Source organism: Solea solea, chromosome 8 (genome assembly GCF_958295425.1).
Source record: "Solea solea chromosome 8, fSolSol10.1, whole genome shotgun sequence".
NCBI classification, from domain to species: domain Eukaryota; kingdom Metazoa; phylum Chordata; class Actinopteri; order Pleuronectiformes; family Soleidae; genus Solea; species Solea solea.
In genome coordinates this window covers 21,959,336-21,978,792 of record NC_081141.1, presented here as the reverse complement: position 1 = coordinate 21,978,792, position 19,457 = coordinate 21,959,336, and the positions used below count along the sequence as shown (strand labels likewise).

General features: G+C 42.0%; 2 protein-coding genes across 2 annotated transcripts; one reads left to right on the top strand and one right to left on the bottom strand.

Annotated features, from left to right (window-relative positions):
- The first annotated feature begins 66 nt into the window (after nt 1–66).
- On the top strand, nt 67–3,321 carry srrd (SRR1 domain containing). Its single transcript, XM_058636221.1, has 6 exons — nt 67–376; nt 487–527; nt 865–1,073; nt 1,158–1,256; nt 1,890–2,041; nt 2,314–3,321. Exons 1-6 carry the CDS (start codon nt 222–224, stop codon nt 2,555–2,557), a joined length of 900 nt encoding a protein of 299 aa, XP_058492204.1. The 5' UTR covers nt 67–221; the 3' UTR covers nt 2,558–3,321.
- A 228-nt stretch (nt 3,322–3,549) lies between these two features.
- On the bottom strand, nt 3,550–18,750 carry si:ch211-166a6.5 (clustered mitochondria protein homolog). The gene is made up of 28 exons (XM_058636262.1): nt 18,448–18,750; nt 16,480–16,589; nt 16,163–16,334; nt 14,554–14,691; nt 12,503–12,657; nt 12,254–12,408; nt 11,952–12,074; nt 11,556–11,688; nt 10,999–11,091; nt 10,699–10,865; nt 10,413–10,592; nt 9,873–10,328; nt 9,702–9,775; nt 9,349–9,453; nt 8,547–8,647; nt 8,291–8,443; nt 8,136–8,198; nt 7,783–8,015; nt 7,603–7,687; nt 7,230–7,383; nt 6,959–7,098; nt 6,627–6,707; nt 6,413–6,538; nt 6,157–6,266; nt 5,562–5,655; nt 5,335–5,460; nt 5,151–5,224; nt 3,550–4,851 (listed from the first exon to the last, which is right to left on the bottom strand). Exons 1-28 carry the CDS (start codon nt 18,494–18,496, stop codon nt 4,305–4,307), a joined length of 4,197 nt encoding a protein of 1,398 aa, XP_058492245.1. The 5' UTR covers nt 18,497–18,750; the 3' UTR covers nt 3,550–4,304.
- Between the last annotated feature and the right edge of the window lie 707 nt (nt 18,751–19,457).

Below are 19,457 nucleotides of genomic sequence, written 5' to 3'. Positions count from 1 at the left end.
ACAAAAGCGTGTGATCCACACTCCGGGGCAGCAGGTGGCGCTTATGCAATGTTTTTTTTTTTTTTACGTAGGCAAGACAAAGGAAAAAGAAGAGCGTGTCACACTTAATTCGGTCCCCGTGTGTTGCTGCTTCCATAAACCAAGTCAACACGCGAATCATACAAAAACATATGTGTACATTCGTTTATATCCATAGACAGCGATAAGGTGAGTTTGTGTAGATGTCTGACACTGGAGAAGAGTGGCAGGTGGCCCGAAAACGTAAAAGCGCAGCGCGGAAATCAAAGAAAACACACCAGGGAACTTCGGCCTCCAGGTGCCGCCAGGAGGAGCCGCTGGATATCGGGAAAACCATTAAACGAATCAGAGAGACGGCGTAAGTAATCTAATTCCAATCAAACACACAATTGACAGTTTTAATGTAAAGGCTTGTTGGTAACAATCCACGCATGTCCTTCTAACTCTGTTCTCCATTTCCGTCTGTAGGTCTGAGCTCAGGTGTGACGGGATTTGGCAGAAATGGAAAGGTGTGTTGCAGTGTATTTCTTTTAAAATCATATGCTGTTTATCACAAAAGCACACCCTCAGTGAAATATGTTAATATAAGCGCCAGTCTGAGTAGAAACAAACCCTTTTAGTTGTAATTGTAATTAATTCCGAAATACTCTGTGTGTCTGTGTGCGGCACTGGAAGACTATGGAGGGATGCTTTTGTCTTTGTTATGGAATAATCAGCCTCTCTTTTTCTCTTTTTAGTCTTTCCGGCCTACATTTTTAAAGGAAGTGTGATATTAACACTGTGATATGACCATTGCATACATGCTGAATTGTTAAAGTTAATGCTTGTATTGTCATGGTTTTACAGAGCAGCTGCTGGTGGCAGGATCAGCATCTCTGTCTAAACCCCCAGAGAGTAAAGACACTGAGGATCCCACTGAGCAGCCGGAGAAAGACGGGGAAGGCAGACCATGCCGGCAGCTGGAGTGTGTGTGTTATGGCCTGGGCTCCTTTTCCTCTTGTCCCGTCGCTCGCTTCCAGCTTGCCATGTTACTGCTGCTGCTGGATGCAGGGCAGGTCAGTGATGGTTTTTTTCTTCCATTGAGGTAAATATTAATACTCACCTGTGATCATCTTGAACTTTCTCTTTTCCCCCTTTAGATTCCACTTGAGGACTGTTCTGTTTATGACCCGATGTTTTCCACTGCAGAGAGGGACATTTTGAGGAAGCTGGGTCTGAATGTGCTCACAGAGAACGAGGTCAGTTGTTGTTTATGTGGATATTTAATGCCGCAGGAGAATACAGACACAAAAAAATGTTGTTCAATGTTTTTGTTGGTTTATTTTAGGGCTGCAATGATTATTCGTTTAATGGATTACTAAATCAATCGTCAACTATTTTGACAATCGGCTTGGTTTTTTTTGTTTTGTTTCAAATAATCAAAAACAAGCGTTCTGAATTTTTAGCTTCTTAAATGTGAATATTTTCTGGTTTCTTTATTCCATATAACAAAGAAATCATTAAAAAGGAATAATTTCGGTTTGTGGACAAAACGGGACATTTGAGAGCATCATCATTTCCAGGTTTGGGAAATCAACAATCAACAGATTAATTGGTTATGAAAATAATAGTTAGTAATAATAATAATAGTAATTACCCTGGAGGAACAGTACAATCATCTTTTTATTGAATTTTTCTACATATTAAGATTTATTTATTTCAGATGTGTGTCTATGTCACATGACCTACCTATTTACTCTTGTATGCTGTGTCAGCTAAAACTGTGAATGGACCTGTATGGTGCGATTTAAATAAGCTTTTAAATAAGTCTGCTTGCTTACACAGTTGATTACTGAACTTGCTTGACAGTTTTACTCTTGTGTATTTTGCAGGAAGGGAAACGTCTGGCAAAAAAGCCCACACTCTACTACCTGATGCATTGTGGAAAAGCCTTGTACAACAACTTGCTGTGGAGGAACTGGAGCACACAGTGTCTTCCTCTAATGACAATTGTTGGAAACAGCTTCACTGGAATGAGTGACAGGTTTGTACATGACGTGAAGGAAGGAGATGAACAGTAAAGTAGGGCTGGGTATCAAACTTTAATACTTGTGTGGTTGACTGTACCCAAGGAGTTAATCTCATCACCATCAGTGCGTGTATGAGAGTTTGTCTGTGTTGTGTTTTGGGACGCAAACTTAAGAATTTTTTTGATTAAAAGTGAGTTCCTGGTATAAATGCCATATTATACCCAGCCCTACCTGTAAGGAAGTGAGAGAGGAGGTAATAACAATTTCCAACCTTTTGTACCAACAGGACAGTCGGCCGAGAGTTCCAGCGCGACTACAGCTACATTTATCATGCTTTGAACGTGTGCGAGGAGCGACGGCTGCCCTGTCCATCGCGTCTCATTGAAGTCTTCAGTGACACAGCAGTCATCACCTTTCCTACAAACAGCCTTAACAGACTCCCGCAATCCACCTGGGCAGAGCCATGTGAACCAGAGTACCTGCATTGCCCTGATTTGGAGATTATACAAAAAGTCAGCAGTGACACATGAGGTGGCTAATACTGGACCTTTTTTATTATTATTATTATTATTGTTTCTGTTAATATGACTTAAAAAAAAAAAAAAAAATTAATTGTGCTCTGAATTGATGCTTAACTTTTGAGGTAAAATAGAAAAATATCAACCTCTTTGGATTAAATAATTGAAGCTGGCTTTCGCATAGAAAGGAAAAAATTGATAGTATTGGGAGAACTTATTAATTTGTCTGGTGCAGTGATATTTTATTTCTTTACAGATTAAATCCTCATTACTTAGTTGTAGGTGATTGTCAGGGCTGATGTGTGACAGAAGGAGAGCAGCAAAGGGGAAGGTCTACAAGCCGTCACTGAGACCTGCTATGATATTTGGCTTGGAGACAGTGGCACTGTCTAAAAGACAGGAGGCGCTGGAGGGACCAGGATGGACAGGATTGGGAATGAACATATTTGAGGGACTGATCAGGTTGTGCAGTTTGGAGGTGGTTTGGTCTCGTGCAGAGGAGGCGGTGATTATATTGGACAAAGGATGTCTAAGATGGAGCTGCTGGGCAGGAGGAAAAGAGGAAGGACACGGGGACAGTTGGTGCAACATAAGACGACACGAGAGAGAACGAGAAAACCTGAAAGAAGAAGATTTCTGGAGCAAAGTAAAACACAAGATGGTATTTTCACCCAACATGTAAACATTTGCCAGTAAACATAAAAAAAATGTTCCTTTTAATCTTGTTTTTTTAACCTTTTGCTTCTGTCAGAATAAACTTTAAATGTCTTACAAAAGTGTTTTATTTACTTTTAAAAACACCTACAACTCTAGCATTTGCTAATATTCTAAGAATTTTCATTCTTAGATTATACTGTATGTCATTGCTGTTCCATCCAAATCAGGACTGAGGGTTTAAGACTAGGTATTAACTGGTTAAGGTTAGAGCTAAGGCTGTCCAATTAAATTTAAGTTAGTGCATGTGAGAGAAAATCAAAATGGGCTCTTAAAGATGAGAAAACACGTTATATACAGAGTAAAAAGTTTATTGTTGGGGGGGGGGGGAAACACGTCACTTCAGTACAGCCCTCACCCTGCATCAGTAATATTGCCTTCAACACAAAGTAATACTCATCCTCTCACACTCTTATCTTAATTGTGTGCATCACTGGATCAAATCACCTCTGAGACTTTTATTTTACAGCAGTGTCTTTGAAAAAAACAAACAAAAAAAACAACGTGATTACAACAGTGTTTGATGTTTAGGGCTGGGTATCGAACTTCAATACTTGTGTGGTATCAACTGAGTATCATACGTCCTCTGAATCACCTAAGAAATATGTCATTCAACACCAAATTTCAGTACCTAATCTCATCAGCACCAGAGAGTCAGTAAGCATGTGGCGTCCTGTCAACAGTGATTGGCTGTTTCAAGGTGTGCACGACGTTATGAGCAGACACAGACTCATTTTCCAGAAGGAGATGGAGGAAGACCGGACCTAACGTGAGTGTGTGTGTGTTAAGAGAGGCTGACACTTGAATGAATGAATGAATGAATGAAGGCACGTTGAGAAGATCTAAAGTGCATAGAATAAAACCTAGAGCGGAAAGTGTTCAACTGCAAGAAGACGACCAAGCCAGCTAAAACTAAAAGACTGTTACTGTCGTGTATAATGTGATTGAATGGTAAAATCGATGTAATAGAAAGAAGAAGAATCGATATCGGAGTCCAGATATATCAATATTGCATCAGAAAAGTTTGTCTGTGTCTGACATGTGATCATTCGTCTGCTGTTCCATTGGCAGTGACACCGTCTGCAACTCCATTGACTGCGCTGTCTTTATCTCCTGTTCCATTGACTATACTCGCGTTTGAAACAATATCGGCCCAGGTCTTTTTACTCTTCAGGACCGGTGGACTAACTGTCGCAGTCCCTGCTCCATTTAATTCAGCATCTTTCTTGTCTGACTCCACCTCCCCATTAGCTGCGCTGCTCTTCACCTCAGTTCGTGTGCTGGTCTTAGCTGCTGCAGCTTTGTGCTCTGACTCCCCATTCACTATCTCACCTCCAGTATCTGAAGCGGCTCTGTCACTATCATCCTCATCAGCTGGCCCCACCTCATGACCATTAGCTGAAATAGCAGCAGCCTGCTCGCTGTTGTTCTCCGCTCCATCCCCGGCTTGTTCGGTTTCTTTATCGGAGCTTTTCTCTCCTCCCTTCGCAGTCTCGAGGGCGGCGAGCTCGCTGGGAAGTTTGAGTCCCAGTTCTTTTCGCACGGCTGCCTTGAGTTCCTCGTGTTTCTGTTTGTACTCCTGGTACCTGTCACTATGAAAAAGGAATACATATAAGTTATTTCATAGGTAACAAAAAAAACAACTAAAAGCACATAAAGGATAATCTCTGCCAGTAACATGTTAAAGCTGTAAGTACCACTGCCACACCTTTACTTTCCATCCAACAAAGCCTAAAACACGCTGTAATCTTTTTGCACTAATAGCAGTCACTTACTAATACATAAAAAAATCCTGAAAACTACCATAGTGTGAAACACTATTTTGTGCTTCCATAAACCAGTTCCTAAACTCAAAAAAACAACAGTTAGATATCATGTCACTGATGTTTACCTTTTTGTTATCTTCCTGATTCCTGTAATCAGGACCATCTGCTCCAAAATGTTGTCAGTTGTGGGAGTCAGACACTGAAGACACAAAGCAGAGTGAGGTCAACAAACATGTTTCTGTCTGTCTGTCTGTCTGTCTGTCTGTCTTCTTAAGAGTCAACACGGTGTCAGAGAAAGCAAAGTCATACCTCCACTGTTTGCTCGGCACTGTCAGCTCCTGCCTGTCTGAGAGAGCGTTCCACCTGCACGGCCTGCTTGGTGATGGTGGACAGGAACTCTTTGTGGCAGCTTGTCTGTGCGTGGTTCTCTCCAAACTGAGAAAGACAATGGTCATAAGACAACACACACACACGCACACACACACCCAGAGTGGTTTGTTCTCATCTCTTCACACTTGAACTAAAAATATACAAACCAAGATGGTAGAAGCAGCCAGGGCCTCTTTCTCATGGCTCATAGCACTGCGGTATTCTCCCTTACTGCACAGCCACTGGGCCACCAGGTGCTGACTGCGCAGAAGCGGAAGCAGGGAGACGGCGATGATGTTGCAGAAAGGAGACAAAACAACATTGATTGACGAGAGTACTTTACAGCCACTTTAATTGACTTGCAGCACACTCTGCATCCGGACAAGTGATTGTCCTTGGGATCTTTGGTCAAAGTCGCTCTGTGTCATTTTCTTTGGTGAGACAGAGATCTTGGAACTTTCATTTCCCAGACATCACTGAGTCATTTTTCTCTCTCTTGCATAACGTTACTCACTCATTGTTCTGCACGGAATCTCGCGTCAACAGCAGAGAGAGACATAACAACACTAGAAGTGATGACTCATTTATTCTGCATAAGCAATGCAGGGCATGAAACAGTAGGTGTTAGCTTCCATTTTTTCTTGCACAAAATTCAAGCAATGTCAATGAACCATGCCTATTTAGGGTGATTTTCAAAAACTCTCAAGGATTTCAAGGACCCGTGGAAAGCCCGATTAATGCAATCTCTACATGTGAACTTACCTGAGAGCAGTGTGCAAGTCTGTGGGGCCGTAGAAGGAAGTGTGGAGTCTCAGGGCGCTCTTTAGGAACTGGCCTGACTGATCTCCTGTCAGCATCAACCCAAGACAGCTCTGCAAGAAAACAATAAGGGAACTTAATTTCTCTTAAGTGGATACTCTTTGTTGTATATGCCTCATATTACACTGAGAAGTGTTTCTGTTTTTAATCTTGGTGTGAGAAGCAGTGGAGGTAGACGTGAGCAGTTGTTGCCACTTACATCCACTGTTGCGGTGTAGGGATGGTCTTCTCCGTGCACGGTCAACATCAGCAGCCGAGCTCTGAGGAAACACTTCTGAGCCAGCACCATCTCCCCTCCAGCATACATGTACACGCCGAGGAGGGTCTACGTGGAAAACAAGATATCAGAATCTTGCCACAGCAGCACCAATATGCACTCACTGACATTATGTTAACTGTGTCGCTGGACTCACGTATTGCAGGATAGTGTTTGGATGGTCGAAGCCAAGCATCCTCTCACTGATGACCACGGATTTCAGCTGGACACTGCGAGCCTTGATGACAGCGGAAGTCAGAGTGGTGAGACGAGGCTAAAAAGCCATCTTCACAGATATGACTACTCCAGTGATGAGTGAATATGTGACGCAGCTATTATCACAGTTTACTACTCAAGAGAGCAGAGAAATCTGCAGTTTCACTATACGTTAACTGTGTAAATGTACAACCTCCCACACATAGAAATGATGTGTTTATGTTTTCCTATCTATAGCATTGCTGTGAAGGCACAAGGGTAAATAAAACCTACCTCTGCAGTTTTTCCCTGCAGGAAGGCCACCCTGGCCAAAAGGGTGTTGCAGTAACAGGCCTCAGGGTGCAGGTCATCACACACCCTACCAAACAAGTAGGCGGCCTCTTTCAGATGCTCATGGGCCTGATCCAGCAGGCCTACATTTGTAAAAACACAAAAAAATAACTTTTTTCTTTAAACACAGAATTCACTTTTCATTAACAGTGAGCTCAGAAACATGCATGGGACGTGAAGACCACAGCAGAGTCCGCGTTTATATTTGACCCACCTTTCTGAATGGCGTTCTGTGCGGCGCGATAGGCTTTAGACGCATCAGTGGTTGGTGTGTAAATGTGCTTGACAATAGGGAGGATGTTGAGGACGTCGTCTGGTCCAATGGGAGCTTTGCTCTGGTTGTCAAGGACGTAGTCCCTCAATCTCAACTGGTGAAGACACAGAAATAACAATCATATGTTACTTTTATCGGGGGGGGGGGGGTTATCTTGCAGATAATCTTGCAATTATAACACTGCTGAAGAAGAGAGTGCAGGCAGGGCGGAGTGGGTGCGGACTCCAGCCACATAACCTGGTCTATACAGTAGAACAGTATTTCTGTTTTTCACGTTAACAAACCATAAATCCATATTTCCTGTGATTGTTACCTGCACGCCGGTCTTTAAACAGAACTCTCTGAGCAGAGAGATTTTCTGAAGGCCATAGTGCTCCACGAGGTTGTTTGGTCCAGAGCTGCCACAGAGCAAAATGACAGTTGTCCTCACATTAACACTGAGTCAGTACATAGCTAACTATCAGGTGAGAGCAAACACAGGATGTGTACTCACACGAGGCTGCCGGGGATGTTGTATGTCTCAACAGCGTCCTGGCAGACCAGGTTCCACAACTCAGGCCCTGTGAGTGTGCTCCAGGGCAGGCTTTCACTGGGCCCAGCCCCTCTGCCTCGCCGCCTTGACTTCTTTTTCGTGTCCTCCCCTCCAGTAGTGGGCGTGAAGTGAGGAACCAATAGGCAGCAGAGGAAGTGACTGATAGCTGCGCAGAGACTTGGCACATCCACACCCTATAAAGACATGGGAACATTAAACGTGAGTAAGTCATTCTTGCTGGAGCATATTGATGCTGTGACACCGCCCTCGAATTCATCACCCAAGAGAGAACAATGCATAATGTGATAATGTACCTGGAGGAAATTGTTGAACACTCTTCTTGTGGAGCGAATAAAGATTTCACCAACCACTGATCTCTGTTGAACGCAGTGATAGAATAGAAAGCACAGTTAGGAAGAGTGCTCACTTCTTGGTTTGAGGCCATCTTTTGTTTTTAATTAAAACGCACCAGTATATGCCTCAGACTCTCCTTGTGTTCTGAGTCACTGATGGCCTTCATCACATGTCCCAGATACCGGAGACTGATGCCTCGCTGGTGCAGCGCCTCTTTTAGAGACGCTCCGTCCATGGGCGCCTCATAGTTTTCTAGGCAGTGCGTCACCTGTGAACGTGTACAAACATGCAAACCATGAGCTTGTTTCATTCATCAAAGCAAAAAAAAAAGAAAGAAAGAAAAAAAAAAAGTTTAAAATGGATCCACTGACAAAGTCTGGTATCTGGTGTGTGATGACAAAAGCTGCTGCTTCCTTCAGTAACCTCTTCTGCAGGTCAAGTGATGAACTTTCGGCAGGCGGGAAGGTGACTCCTAAACACAAGGACACAAAGATTCATGTCATAATGAGCATAAAGGATTGGACTCTTTGTGTGTGTGCTTGTATTTAGTACCACTTAAGGACATTTTCTGGCACAAACAGTGACTTTGTCAGGAACAGCAGTCCTCTTGGAAACCTGGTCTTATTGAGGCAGAATCTAATTGTTTTTTTAAGGGAACTGGTTAAATGTAGGGCTAATGTTTGATTGGGACAGAAACAAAGCCTTTTTCTTAACTAGTTCATGTCTAACTCAGTTAGATGTGGTCTAACTGTTTGACCACGTCTTTTTTTTAAAAGTACAATAATATTGACAATATAAATGCAAGGACATAAATAAACCTGGTTAAGTTTTGTGTCTTACTAAAATCAACTTACCAAACCATTATAACTAAAATGTGAGGTGTACCTTGATACTTATCATATTCATCCCTTTGCCCTTTAAATGACCATTGACCAAAGTCCCAGTGGTTCAATGTATGCTAGCCAATTGGTGTGTGTGTGTGTGTGTGTGTTGTTTTTCTTTTTTTTAAATAACTAAAACAATTTTATCTTTTTTATAGAGTTTTTTATTTCCGGGTTTGGTAAACAATGATCAACATTTTTCAACATTTTATGGACCAAACAACTAATAGTTTAAATGATTAGGACAATAATCCTTAGTTGTGTGTGTGTGTGTGTGTGTGTGTGTGTGTACCTGGAGAAAGGACATTTGGGTTGAGTCGCATCTCAAAGATGATGTCACTAACCGATCCTACGGCTTTACAAGCAGCTCGTACTGCATCAGTGGCTCGAGAGTCACCTGCAACAATAGTAATAATAAAAGAAAAACAAAAAAAACATCATAAATGTGTCAAATTGATTTATGTGTGTATTCTTGTACACGTAACAAAGGGTTTTATGGGTGTTGCACAGCAATGTTCATGGTACTGTTTGATGCTATCACAATGGGGCTTTCTTTTCCCCCTTCTTATTCAAAGCACTGGAGTCATTAGTTATTCATTTTGGGCTCAGTTCAGTTCGATGTATGTGAAGTAAAGCACTTCTTACCAGCTGTTGCACATTCTTCAAAGCCTCCTTTCTCTTCCATTGTCTCCCGGACACACTGAGTGTATTGGTAGTGTCTGAAAAAGCCAAACAATAAAAACCAAAATATTAGAACACTTTAAAAACCGAGTCCAAAAGTGCTGAAAAGTATTGTTTTTTTCATGTACAACTCACTTGTGCTGGATGAAAGCCTGCACCAGCTCTGGCCTCAGTCTACACAGGCTATGAGGGAAGGTGTGCGGTAGCCCAGAATCTGTGTGATAATTCTCTGGCCATCCTTCTTTTACACAACCCCCCTTCTTCTCCTCCTCCTCCTCCTCCTCCTCCTTCTCACAGCATTCTTTCTTCTCCTCTTCTCCAGTGACTGTCTGACAGTCTGCCTCCACGTCTGGACAGAAGTTGACATCAGCTGGGAAGCTCCTGAACACGTCCAGTATGTAGAACCTCCCATCGCCTCCTAACATTCCTTGTGCGTCCACTGAGGTGAACAGTGGTACCCGGAGACCACTGGGCGCCACAACGACATGTCTCTGGAGAGAAAGACACTTGGCGGCGTGAGCCAAGAGCCCTAGAAGACGTCTGCGTTGAGCGGACTCTTGAGGTCCTGCATTTATTCCATACAGCAAGCCTCTAAAGACCAGAAGGAGAAAGATATTAGCAGAAAAGGCTGTGTGCAACACAGTTTTGTTATGTTGGGCAAATTCACAACAATACCTTGAGGCAGAAGAATTTTCTTCGCTTTGATCTGAGCCTTCCAAACCAGGAGCCAGACCCTGGGCAGACAGACGGACACCTCTGTAGTCCACAATAGCTGTAGGTAGTGTGTGGAGCTCTTCCAGCCCCTCTACGTTGCTGTAAGCTTGTACTCCTTTAAGCTCCAGCCTCTGAGCTGCCCTGCAAGTATGACATTCAAAAAAATCAGCAAAACCTCTTCATACAAGACAAAATGTCTTTACATTCATATTATTTTGTTATTTTTGGAGTTTTGTTTTTTTTATACCTGCGTCCTCTTTCTCCACCAAACATGGCACTTGCTGCCCCCTGGCTCATGAACAGACCACCCCAAAGGAAGGCCGGGTCCTCTGGGTTTCCATTCACTGGATCCACAAAGCCGTCTACGACAGTCTCTGCCCCCTGCATGACAGCCCTCACAAACCCACTGTTTACCTGAGAGGAAACCATGACGAGGAGGAGGAGGAGGAGAAGGAGAAGGTGAAAGTGAGTGAGTAAGGAAGGAATAGAAAACCGGTGATCACTGTCCCGGTGTTGTTCAGAATCACGTTGCAGCTTTGATAGTAACCTGCAGCATGGCTCTGTCTCTGTGCAGCCTCTCCTCCACGCTGCTTTGAGGAAGATCTCGGGCTGCTTGCAACTCCTCATTCCAGTCTGGGCTCTAAACACAAACAACAACACATATATTCATTTGAATGTAAATGTAATAATAATATCTAAAGGTTTAGTTACATAGTCCAGTGGTTCTCAAACGTTTTATACCAAGTACCACCTGAAGTAACACCATGATCACCAACGTTAAAATACAGGGGTGTAAATAGCTCGAGCAAAGTCAGCTACAGACCTTTCACAGGAGGCAGATTTATTCCCAATAAGATAATCTGCTGTCTCCTCCTCCTCCTCTTCCTCACTTACTTCACACACTGGTATAGTGACATTAGATTAAGATGTCATTTGTCAGTGAGATTGGCAATCGCACAAAATCGTTTTTTTTCTCACACAGATTTATATATACGTTCCAGGCGTTTAATCGCTGATGAAACTGCCTGTGACCGTGAGCTCTATTCAGCTGCCATCACAATCTGTGCCACTGCCAACAGTCGGTGCTATCGTTTGGTACTGAACCTGTCTTGCTGCTTGTTCATCAACTCCCAGTCTGCTGAAGGTGTTTTTGTGGGTGCGAGAGGCACAGGGGGGGCCGAGCCAACTCATCGTGTGGTAAGGAGTCGGCGTCACCTCTACTGGTGGTAACTGAGGTCTACAGGGAGAAAGAACAACCTGCGTTACCCCCAAAATTTATTTTTGTTTTTGTTTTGTTTTTTTCTTGTTTTCTTTCTTGTTGTTTCTTGTTTTCTGGTATGTTGCACTTTTGTGAACCAGCTAATGTAAGATTGTCAGTAGCAGCTGTCTAAGACAGAAGCTAATGGGGATCTTAATAAACAAATAATAATAATAATAATAATAATAATAATAATAATAAATAATAAACAAACAAACAAACATGTTATATGTGTGCTTCACCTGTTTTTGAGAGTGGTAAAGGTAGTTTTGAAGGCAGGGCTGACGTGACAGAGCAGATCAGTGAGACAGTGATGAACTGGAGAAGACTGTGCAGGACGAGGATCGAAGACATCTTCAGTAGACCTGACGTGACGCAAGGGGACAGAAAGAATCATCATATGTATAAACACGTTCAGCTGCTAACCGCTGTCACTCAAAGCAGTTGTTCTTCCAAGAACAAAAAAAGTCAAGGTACTCACTGATGATATTAAAATTAAAAAAGGCCTCTGCCTTATTTTTGAATCATGCTCTTTCTTTTGTACCTGTTGAGGAAGAAACCTTTGGGACAACAAGTGATCTCACACTGTCGGCCCTCCATTGTCGCCACAGAGAGGTACAGGAAGTCTCCCTGCAGCTTCCTGTGTCCTGGAGGTGGGTTCCAGCAGCTCAGACAGAGGTCCCTCAAGTAACTGGGAGCCTGATGAGAGTAAAACACAAAGTCACAAAGAGTGATCAGCATGTAGTGAGGGTGAGGCTAAAAAACTAAAATGCATGCATCTAGTAGCCAGTACCTCTGGCTGGATGCAGGGTGGTAGCAGGGCCATGAGGGGTCTGTCAGTGGAACCAGGGAGCAGGTACTCAGGGGGAGCTGCATCCTGGTTGGTTGAGTCTGTTTTTGTGTTGCTTAAAGAGCGTTTCAGGCTCTTCCCATTTGGTAAGCTGGAGTCTGAAAATGGGAGTGACACAAGTGAGTAAAGGCTCAAATTCTCAATCATATTTAGTATAATATTTCATTCCATTGTATCACAATTAGTCAAATGCTTTTTTTTTTGTTGAAAGTGAGACGTCCTCCTCCCTCTGTCTGTCACTCTGTCTCTGAATGAACGTAAACAAACATCACGAGACTGTGTGTGGGCTGCGTGTAGACAAACTGAGCTGCAGCAGCAGCAGCGTGGAAACCACATATTAGCAAACCACGGCAGTTCAGCCAGGTCCACGTCAAACACGGGTAGAATGTAAAAGTCTTAGGCCACCACTTGTTGTTTTAGCAACGCTGCAATGAGCATACAACAATTTAATTGGAACACGTCCAGAAAATATGGGAAACGTGTCATAAAGTGTCGAGTATTTAGTGTGACCTTGCCTTACACTTGAACAACAGCACGACCTTCTCCTAAAACTTGAGCGGAACCATCATTTTTCATGTCGAGAAATATCTGCTGTGAAAAAGGTCAAACTAAAAACACATGGCACACTTAGTTTGGGGCATATTTAAAGTAAGGAGAATAACTGTGTGGAGTGAAGTGGACTGAAATAACAACAGTAACACCACGATTCAACATTGTCAGTTATATTGACATTTATAAAGTGCAGTCACTGTTCCAACACGATCTCAGTACGCACCATTAGCTCATTCATAATAGGAGAGACATTGCTCACACTGTTGCCAGTAGTTGTATCTTTGGCAAGTTTGGACAGTTTGGGCTTAGATGTTGAACAGTTGCTGACAGTTCAACAGAGCAGAGGCGACCTGAGGCACAAACGAACATGATCTATTGCACCATGGACATGGAATGAGCTGCAAAACATAGTTTCACAAGAGATACTGCATTCTTTAAACACCTTCAAAGAGCGTTTTATGCTCTGTCAAGAAAGAAACATGTTTTTTACACAGTTTACACTTTTTGAAGGGGTTCGGATTAAGGATCTTGTTAGTATGACCCGTGGACTTCTGCACTTTACTTTATCATGTCCCTCTCTTTTTTTTTTTTTACTCTCCTTTAACTACTTAAATTTAGCTTTTATATTCTGTTGTGAGTTTAATATTTGAAATCGTTTGTACTCTTTGTGCTGCTATCTCTATCTGGACCAGGACTTTAATTTTTAAAATTTGTTTTAAATTTGTCCCCATTTAAATGAATGTCCCCATTCATTTAAAAAAAGACCTTCTTGTTATATTTTCAATAGCTAATCCTTTTTCTTTCTTTTTTTACTTTTTTATCATCTGTTTATGTATTTATTTTGTTTGTTTGTATTCGAGAGCAAAGCGGAGCCAAGTCAAAATTCCTTGATTGTGTGCACAAACTTGGCCAATAAAGTTGATTCTGATTCTGATTCTGATTCTGAAATAAATAAATAAATAAATCTGTTTCATGTTCTAAAAACCAAGTCTATTAAACTGGTTTGCTTGTTTAAAGCAAATGCAATGTCTGCCGTTGTCATTTGTTGTTTTTCATAATTCATGTTCAGTATCACCACACTTAGTGCTTCACTTTGTGCAAATTAAAACAAGGACATGTTTGGAGTAAATAGCACAGCAATAACATAATTAATGCAATGTATAGTGTTACATTTGTATCAATAATAGTCTAACACAGATGACTCCTAGGTGGTGGGATTGGGGCCCCCAAATGTAATTCAGTTTAGGGCCCCATAAAGGCCCTGCTGTTCAAATCTGTTTGATGAGAACAAGAAAAGCAGAACAACTATATATGACTATAGCACTTGTTTTCAAACCTTCCCACTGCTGTTAATTTCACCCCGGGGTGTTACTTTGCTGTTGCTTTGTAGATTCATGGTAGTGTGCATGTGTGTGTGTGTGTGTGTGTGTGTGTGTGTGTACCTGTTGTTTGCACATGAGTGAGTGTGTCCAGCAGGCTTGGTGAGCGTCCTTCTCTCAGGGCGTCCTGAGGCCCAGATGCACGTAGCAGCTCCAGGACACGGGCCAGATGCAGCCTGGCAGAGCAGGCAGTGTAGGGCTCTGGAAAATAGAAGAAAAACAAATTCATCAGACTGAACCAAAACGTACAGCGAATCAAGTATGAAGCAATCACTGCTGTACTGTATGTACTCACAAACAGATGGCACGGTAGTGTGTTCTATACCTTCTATATGTGGTAACACATATCTATATGTGTTACCACATATAGAAGGTGAGAGACAGAGTAATTGTTTGACACGCAGCTGAAACATCTGCAGCTATAAATCTGTGTAAATCTCCAATATCTTGTTACAGTAACAGGGAAGGTGAGTCAGCGTTTAACAATGAACCGAGAGACTTGTGTGAGAGAAAAACAATGTCAAGAAAAAAATGTGGACAGCAATCCAAATATATGAAATGTAATTGTGCCACATTGCAAATAATCTATGGACTAGTTATTAATTACACAACAAATTTTACAAGTTTATAGGGAAATAGCAGAAAGCAGTAGCGCACAAGTTTTAAATATAAACAAATGTCTGCTACATTCAGACCACTATCAAATTCACACAATGCAGATTAAGCAGATACTTTGTTACTGTACTTAAGTACAAAATTCACTGTATTCATCTGAACTTTACTTTATTTATATTGATAGCAACTTTTTACTTTTACTCCACTACATTTCCTCTAACTATCTTTGTTACTCGTTATTACCAAATAAAATCAGAAGAAGAAGAAGAGTTGGTAATGATCTGTATTTATATAGAGCTTTTCTAGTCTTGATGAGCTGCTTTGAAGTATAGTTTTGCCATTCACCCATTCACACGCTGCAACATGGGGTTAAGTGTCTTGCTCAAGGACACATACAGACTAGCAGAGTCAGGAATTGAACCCACAACCTTCCAGTTGAAAGACAACTCGCTCTACCACTAGACCTCAACCTGAAATGACCTGGGGGACAATGAACTTCTAGACTGGTCAGACTGTAACTTAAACACTAAAACAAGCTTGTATATATAATTTAATGTTGAACTTAATTTATGTATTAATGTGATAAACTTAGCCTTATGTATTATAAGGATTATAATGACTATAATTATATAGTTTATGCCAATTGACAAGAAAACAACGCACACACACGTACTGTGTTTCCAAGTAAGAGGAGGTCACGGACTAGTTTTCATTATAACTTGAAAACAAGAGGTGCTGGGCCACATGGAATGGGTGGAGGGACTACACACACGTTTGAAACCTCTGGTCTAGACAGATCATGTTGCATTTAAACATAGAAATACAACAGTTAATGAATTTACTGTAGAAATAAGAATCTAATGTATTGCACAGCAGAAGGCAGACCTCCGGGGAGAGAAGCTGTCCGTCATGACTCAGAACTCAGATGTCCACAACAGAACCTCCACACTGGAGCTTTAATATATTATGAGTGTGTTTCATTCTAAAAAAAAATAAAAAAAAGCCTTTTTGAAAGCAAGCTCATTGAAAAGGTAAAAAAAATAAAAACAGTAGCTACCTTCCACAAGGCGAATGATGGCTCCTGGTTTAAGGCCCTTGAGAGTTTGCAGTTCTGCCAGAGGATCCAGAACTGTGCCCGCGAATGAAAGTGACAAGCTGGAGCGCGGACACACCTCATTCCTCGAGAGCAGGGACATGAGTGTGTCTTGGACGAGCCAAAATCCGTGCACCTACAAATATGCATTGGTTTCACATAATGTCCACATAATATCATTCACATCACACTCAGCTACTTGACATTCAGAGAAACTCTCTTTTGAAAGGTTTCTCTATGAGTCCAGATAGTTTGTTTGTTTGTTTGTTTGTTTGTTTTACCTGCAGCTCAAATGACTCCAACCCTGCTCCCTGGATCTTCACAGCAAACGACGAGTCCTCTTCTTGCTTCAGACCGACAGCACTCTTCACACCAGCCGCGCTCATTACATCTGATTGAAGTCATAAGAAATAAGAGACACAAAAAATGACTGAGAATAATCACAAACCCTCTTCAATGGACCAGCAAATAATGTCACTTTGTTTTGGGACTTCACCTCAGTCTCCGGCGCACTATAAGATACTAACATTCAGCCAGGTTAGGGTTAGGGTTAGTTATCAATAGTTGAAATAGTTAAAAACACATTATGTGTGCGTGTGGGCAGAAGGAAAATCTATCTTTGTGAGGACATTGTGCTGGTCCTCACAACTATAAAGATCTTTTTGTCTTAGGTTCAAGGAATGGAAAATTCATGCACTATTGTTTTTAATTTAACTGTCAAGTTTCCATGATTATTGTCATTATTTGCATTTTTCTTTTACTCTTTCTTTCACTTGTTACTGTGAGTCAGTTACTGGTTTGTTTTAATTTTCCTTAAACTGTTGACTTAATCTTGTTTGCGATGTCTATATTTACACACTGGTCGTGCTCTTGTAATGAAAATAAAATATTAAAAAAACTTTACAAAAACAAGGTTAGGGTAAGGAGCTATAGGAAGTAGGGGATGCTTTAGTGTCCTCGCTAAGACTGCTGGACAAGAAGTGTGTGCGTGCGTGCGCACACGTGTGTGGAAGAGAGAGAAAGATAGAGAGAAAGATAGAGACGGAGAGTGCCTGAGGGTGAGAGTGAGTTTAGAGAGAATTACCAAAAGAAAGGGAAAGTGGGGTGTGTCTGTCTTCTTTTTTTTTTTTTTCCTTTACTTTGACAGAAACAGTTGGGGAGAGCAGGACCCAGCGTGTTTCTCAACCTGCAGGGTGACTAAACCTGTTGAATTTGCCCACTGGCCCTCGTGTCATCTCTGTTTAGGATGAAGGGACAACCACACCCAGCTCTGGCATGTTTGGACAGCAGAATGCGACGACACATAAACTAACAAACCTAAAACTTGGCAGTCGAGCGAGCGAGCTTGCAAAGACGAAATGTATATTGTGCATTGGCACCTTCGGCATATACACAGCAACACAGGGGCGCAGTTCGTTTTACACCTAATTTTTGAAGGCAAGAGTCGATTCTACTGCAAATCCCCAGCTCTTGCTGTCAATATGGGACCACTTTACTACTGAAAAAAATAGCTTCTTTGTTTGTGATTGGCTAAAAGAAGGCCCCTCCTTGCTGACAGCTAGGAGCCATCAGCCTCTACTCTGTTTTACCTACTGCCTTACTACTACAGTAAACTGCTCCTTTCTGTCCTGCAAAATATATTTTGGCACTGATTTCTGAGGCTGGCTTGCACTACACAGGAAGGCTGAATTCCTTTCTAATATGTCATACTAAGACCTCCAGCGCATTCACATTCAGAGTGTCACGAATGAGGATTTATCGCCCTGCGCCCACAGATTTGTATTGATTTGTAAACAACTTAACTTTCCTGTTGATACAATCATTGTGCCTTATATGGAGGAGGGTGGTAAAGGTCACGATAGATCAAGAGACACAAAACATGATGCAACTGTTAGGCAGGTTGAGTAGTTTGAGATACAGTATATGCAGACTTTTACTTTCTATTTCAAACAACCTGCAAGAGTAAAATACAATCTATTCTTTGTCTTTCCTCAAGGAGGAAAGCTTTTCTAGATATCCCAGGGCACTGAATGTGAAGAGTTAAAAAGAGCAGAGCACACTCTCTGAGAGCAGTGTTCAGAGCAGCAGTGCAACGCTAAATATCCCACCCTCCTCACATTCTCCAGTGAGGGAGGCACCAGATGAAAAAAGAAGGAAGAGGAAAGAGCAGAGAGAGACTCACAGAGAGAGAGAGAGAGGGAGAGGAGCAGAGAAGAGAAGAAAACACACACACTACAGGGATTTCTCACCACTTTTGGCCTGATTCCTTCCTCCTCCTCTCTTTGTTTTGTCCTTCATGGCTGCGAGTTGCAAATGTATTCTTGAGTTTTCCCTTCTGTCTCCGGGAAGTTGGTCCACCTCAGTGTTTTTGCTTCAAACTAAAAGGAGGGTTGCACAAGAGAGGGACCGAGTGAGCAGAAAGGAGGAGCTATACGACTGTTAGTGAAGCCAGCAGAGTGAAAGTGTAGGAGACTCTCAGTTCAGGATTGTTACTCCTGCTCCTCTCTACAAGGCAAACTCAGCTTATCTGCTCTCCCTGTGTAAAAAAAAAGCCACACCCTCTTATTGCTCCACACAGAGTCATTACTCTCTGCTTCTCTCTCACACTTTGTTGTACTGGGTGTGTCTAAAAGCGTTGTAGCTCCACTCACTCTTCCTTCCCCTGACATGTTTCACTCCTCCCTCCCTCCCTCTCCATAAACCCTGGAAGAGAGTTAAAAATTAAGCACACACTGTGTTTTGGTTGTTGTTGGACCTGAGTTGAAGAACCGTAGTACATCTGATAGTCACCATTAACTGTTACAAAATGTTGGAGTAGATTTGAATGCTGTGTACACAAAGAAGAGTCAGAGGAGTGTTTGCTGAAAAAGTTTGTTATCTGTTTGTTACACATTTACAAATGCATGCCCGAAAAAAAAAGTTTGGAGAGGGGAAGTTTACAAATGAGTCACTTCACCTTTTCTTTTAATTGCACTTTTTAATCCTTTGGGAACTTAATATACGAATACTGCGTTGCAGCTTTGCAAGTGGAAAGTTTGCCCATTCTTGCTGTAAACACGACTTAAGACCTGCTTGTCCGCTTCATTGGTGCCCCATACATTTCCAATAGGGGACAGACCTGTACCGTAGGAAGGACTGTCAAAACCAGAGATGGTATCGTCTTGCTGAAATAAAGATTTCATAGAAACTTGTAGTCCCAGTTGTAGTTTAAAAAAGTTCACTCTAATGGGTGCATCACAGGTGTATATTATGGGACATG

What these genes read in the sequence shown, in the direction of transcription:
- srrd (XM_058636221.1), top strand. Translation starts at nt 222, where the DNA reads ATGTCTGACACTGGAGAAGAGTGGCAGGTGGCCCGAAAACGTAAAAGC. An exon ending in AAACGAATCAGAGAGACGGC is followed by an intron (nt 377 to 486) that starts GTAAGTAATCTA and finishes TTCCGTCTGTAG; the next exon opens with GTCTGAGCTCAGGTGTGACG. An exon ending in TGCTGCTGGATGCAGGGCAG is followed by an intron (nt 1,074 to 1,157) that starts GTCAGTGATGGT and finishes TTCCCCCTTTAG; the next exon opens with ATTCCACTTGAGGACTGTTC.
- si:ch211-166a6.5 (XM_058636262.1), bottom strand. Translation starts at nt 18,496, where the DNA reads ATGAAGGACAAAACAAAGAGAGGAGGAGGAAGGAATCAGGCCAAAAGT. An exon ending in AACATCCCCGGCAGCCTCGT is followed by an intron (nt 7,688 to 7,782) that starts GTGAGTACACAT and finishes GCTCTGTGGCAG; the next exon opens with CTCTGGACCAAACAACCTCG. An exon ending in GTGCCGAGCAAACAGTGGAG is followed by an intron (nt 5,225 to 5,334) that starts GTATGACTTTGC and finishes TTGTGTCTTCAG; the next exon opens with TGTCTGACTCCCACAACTGA.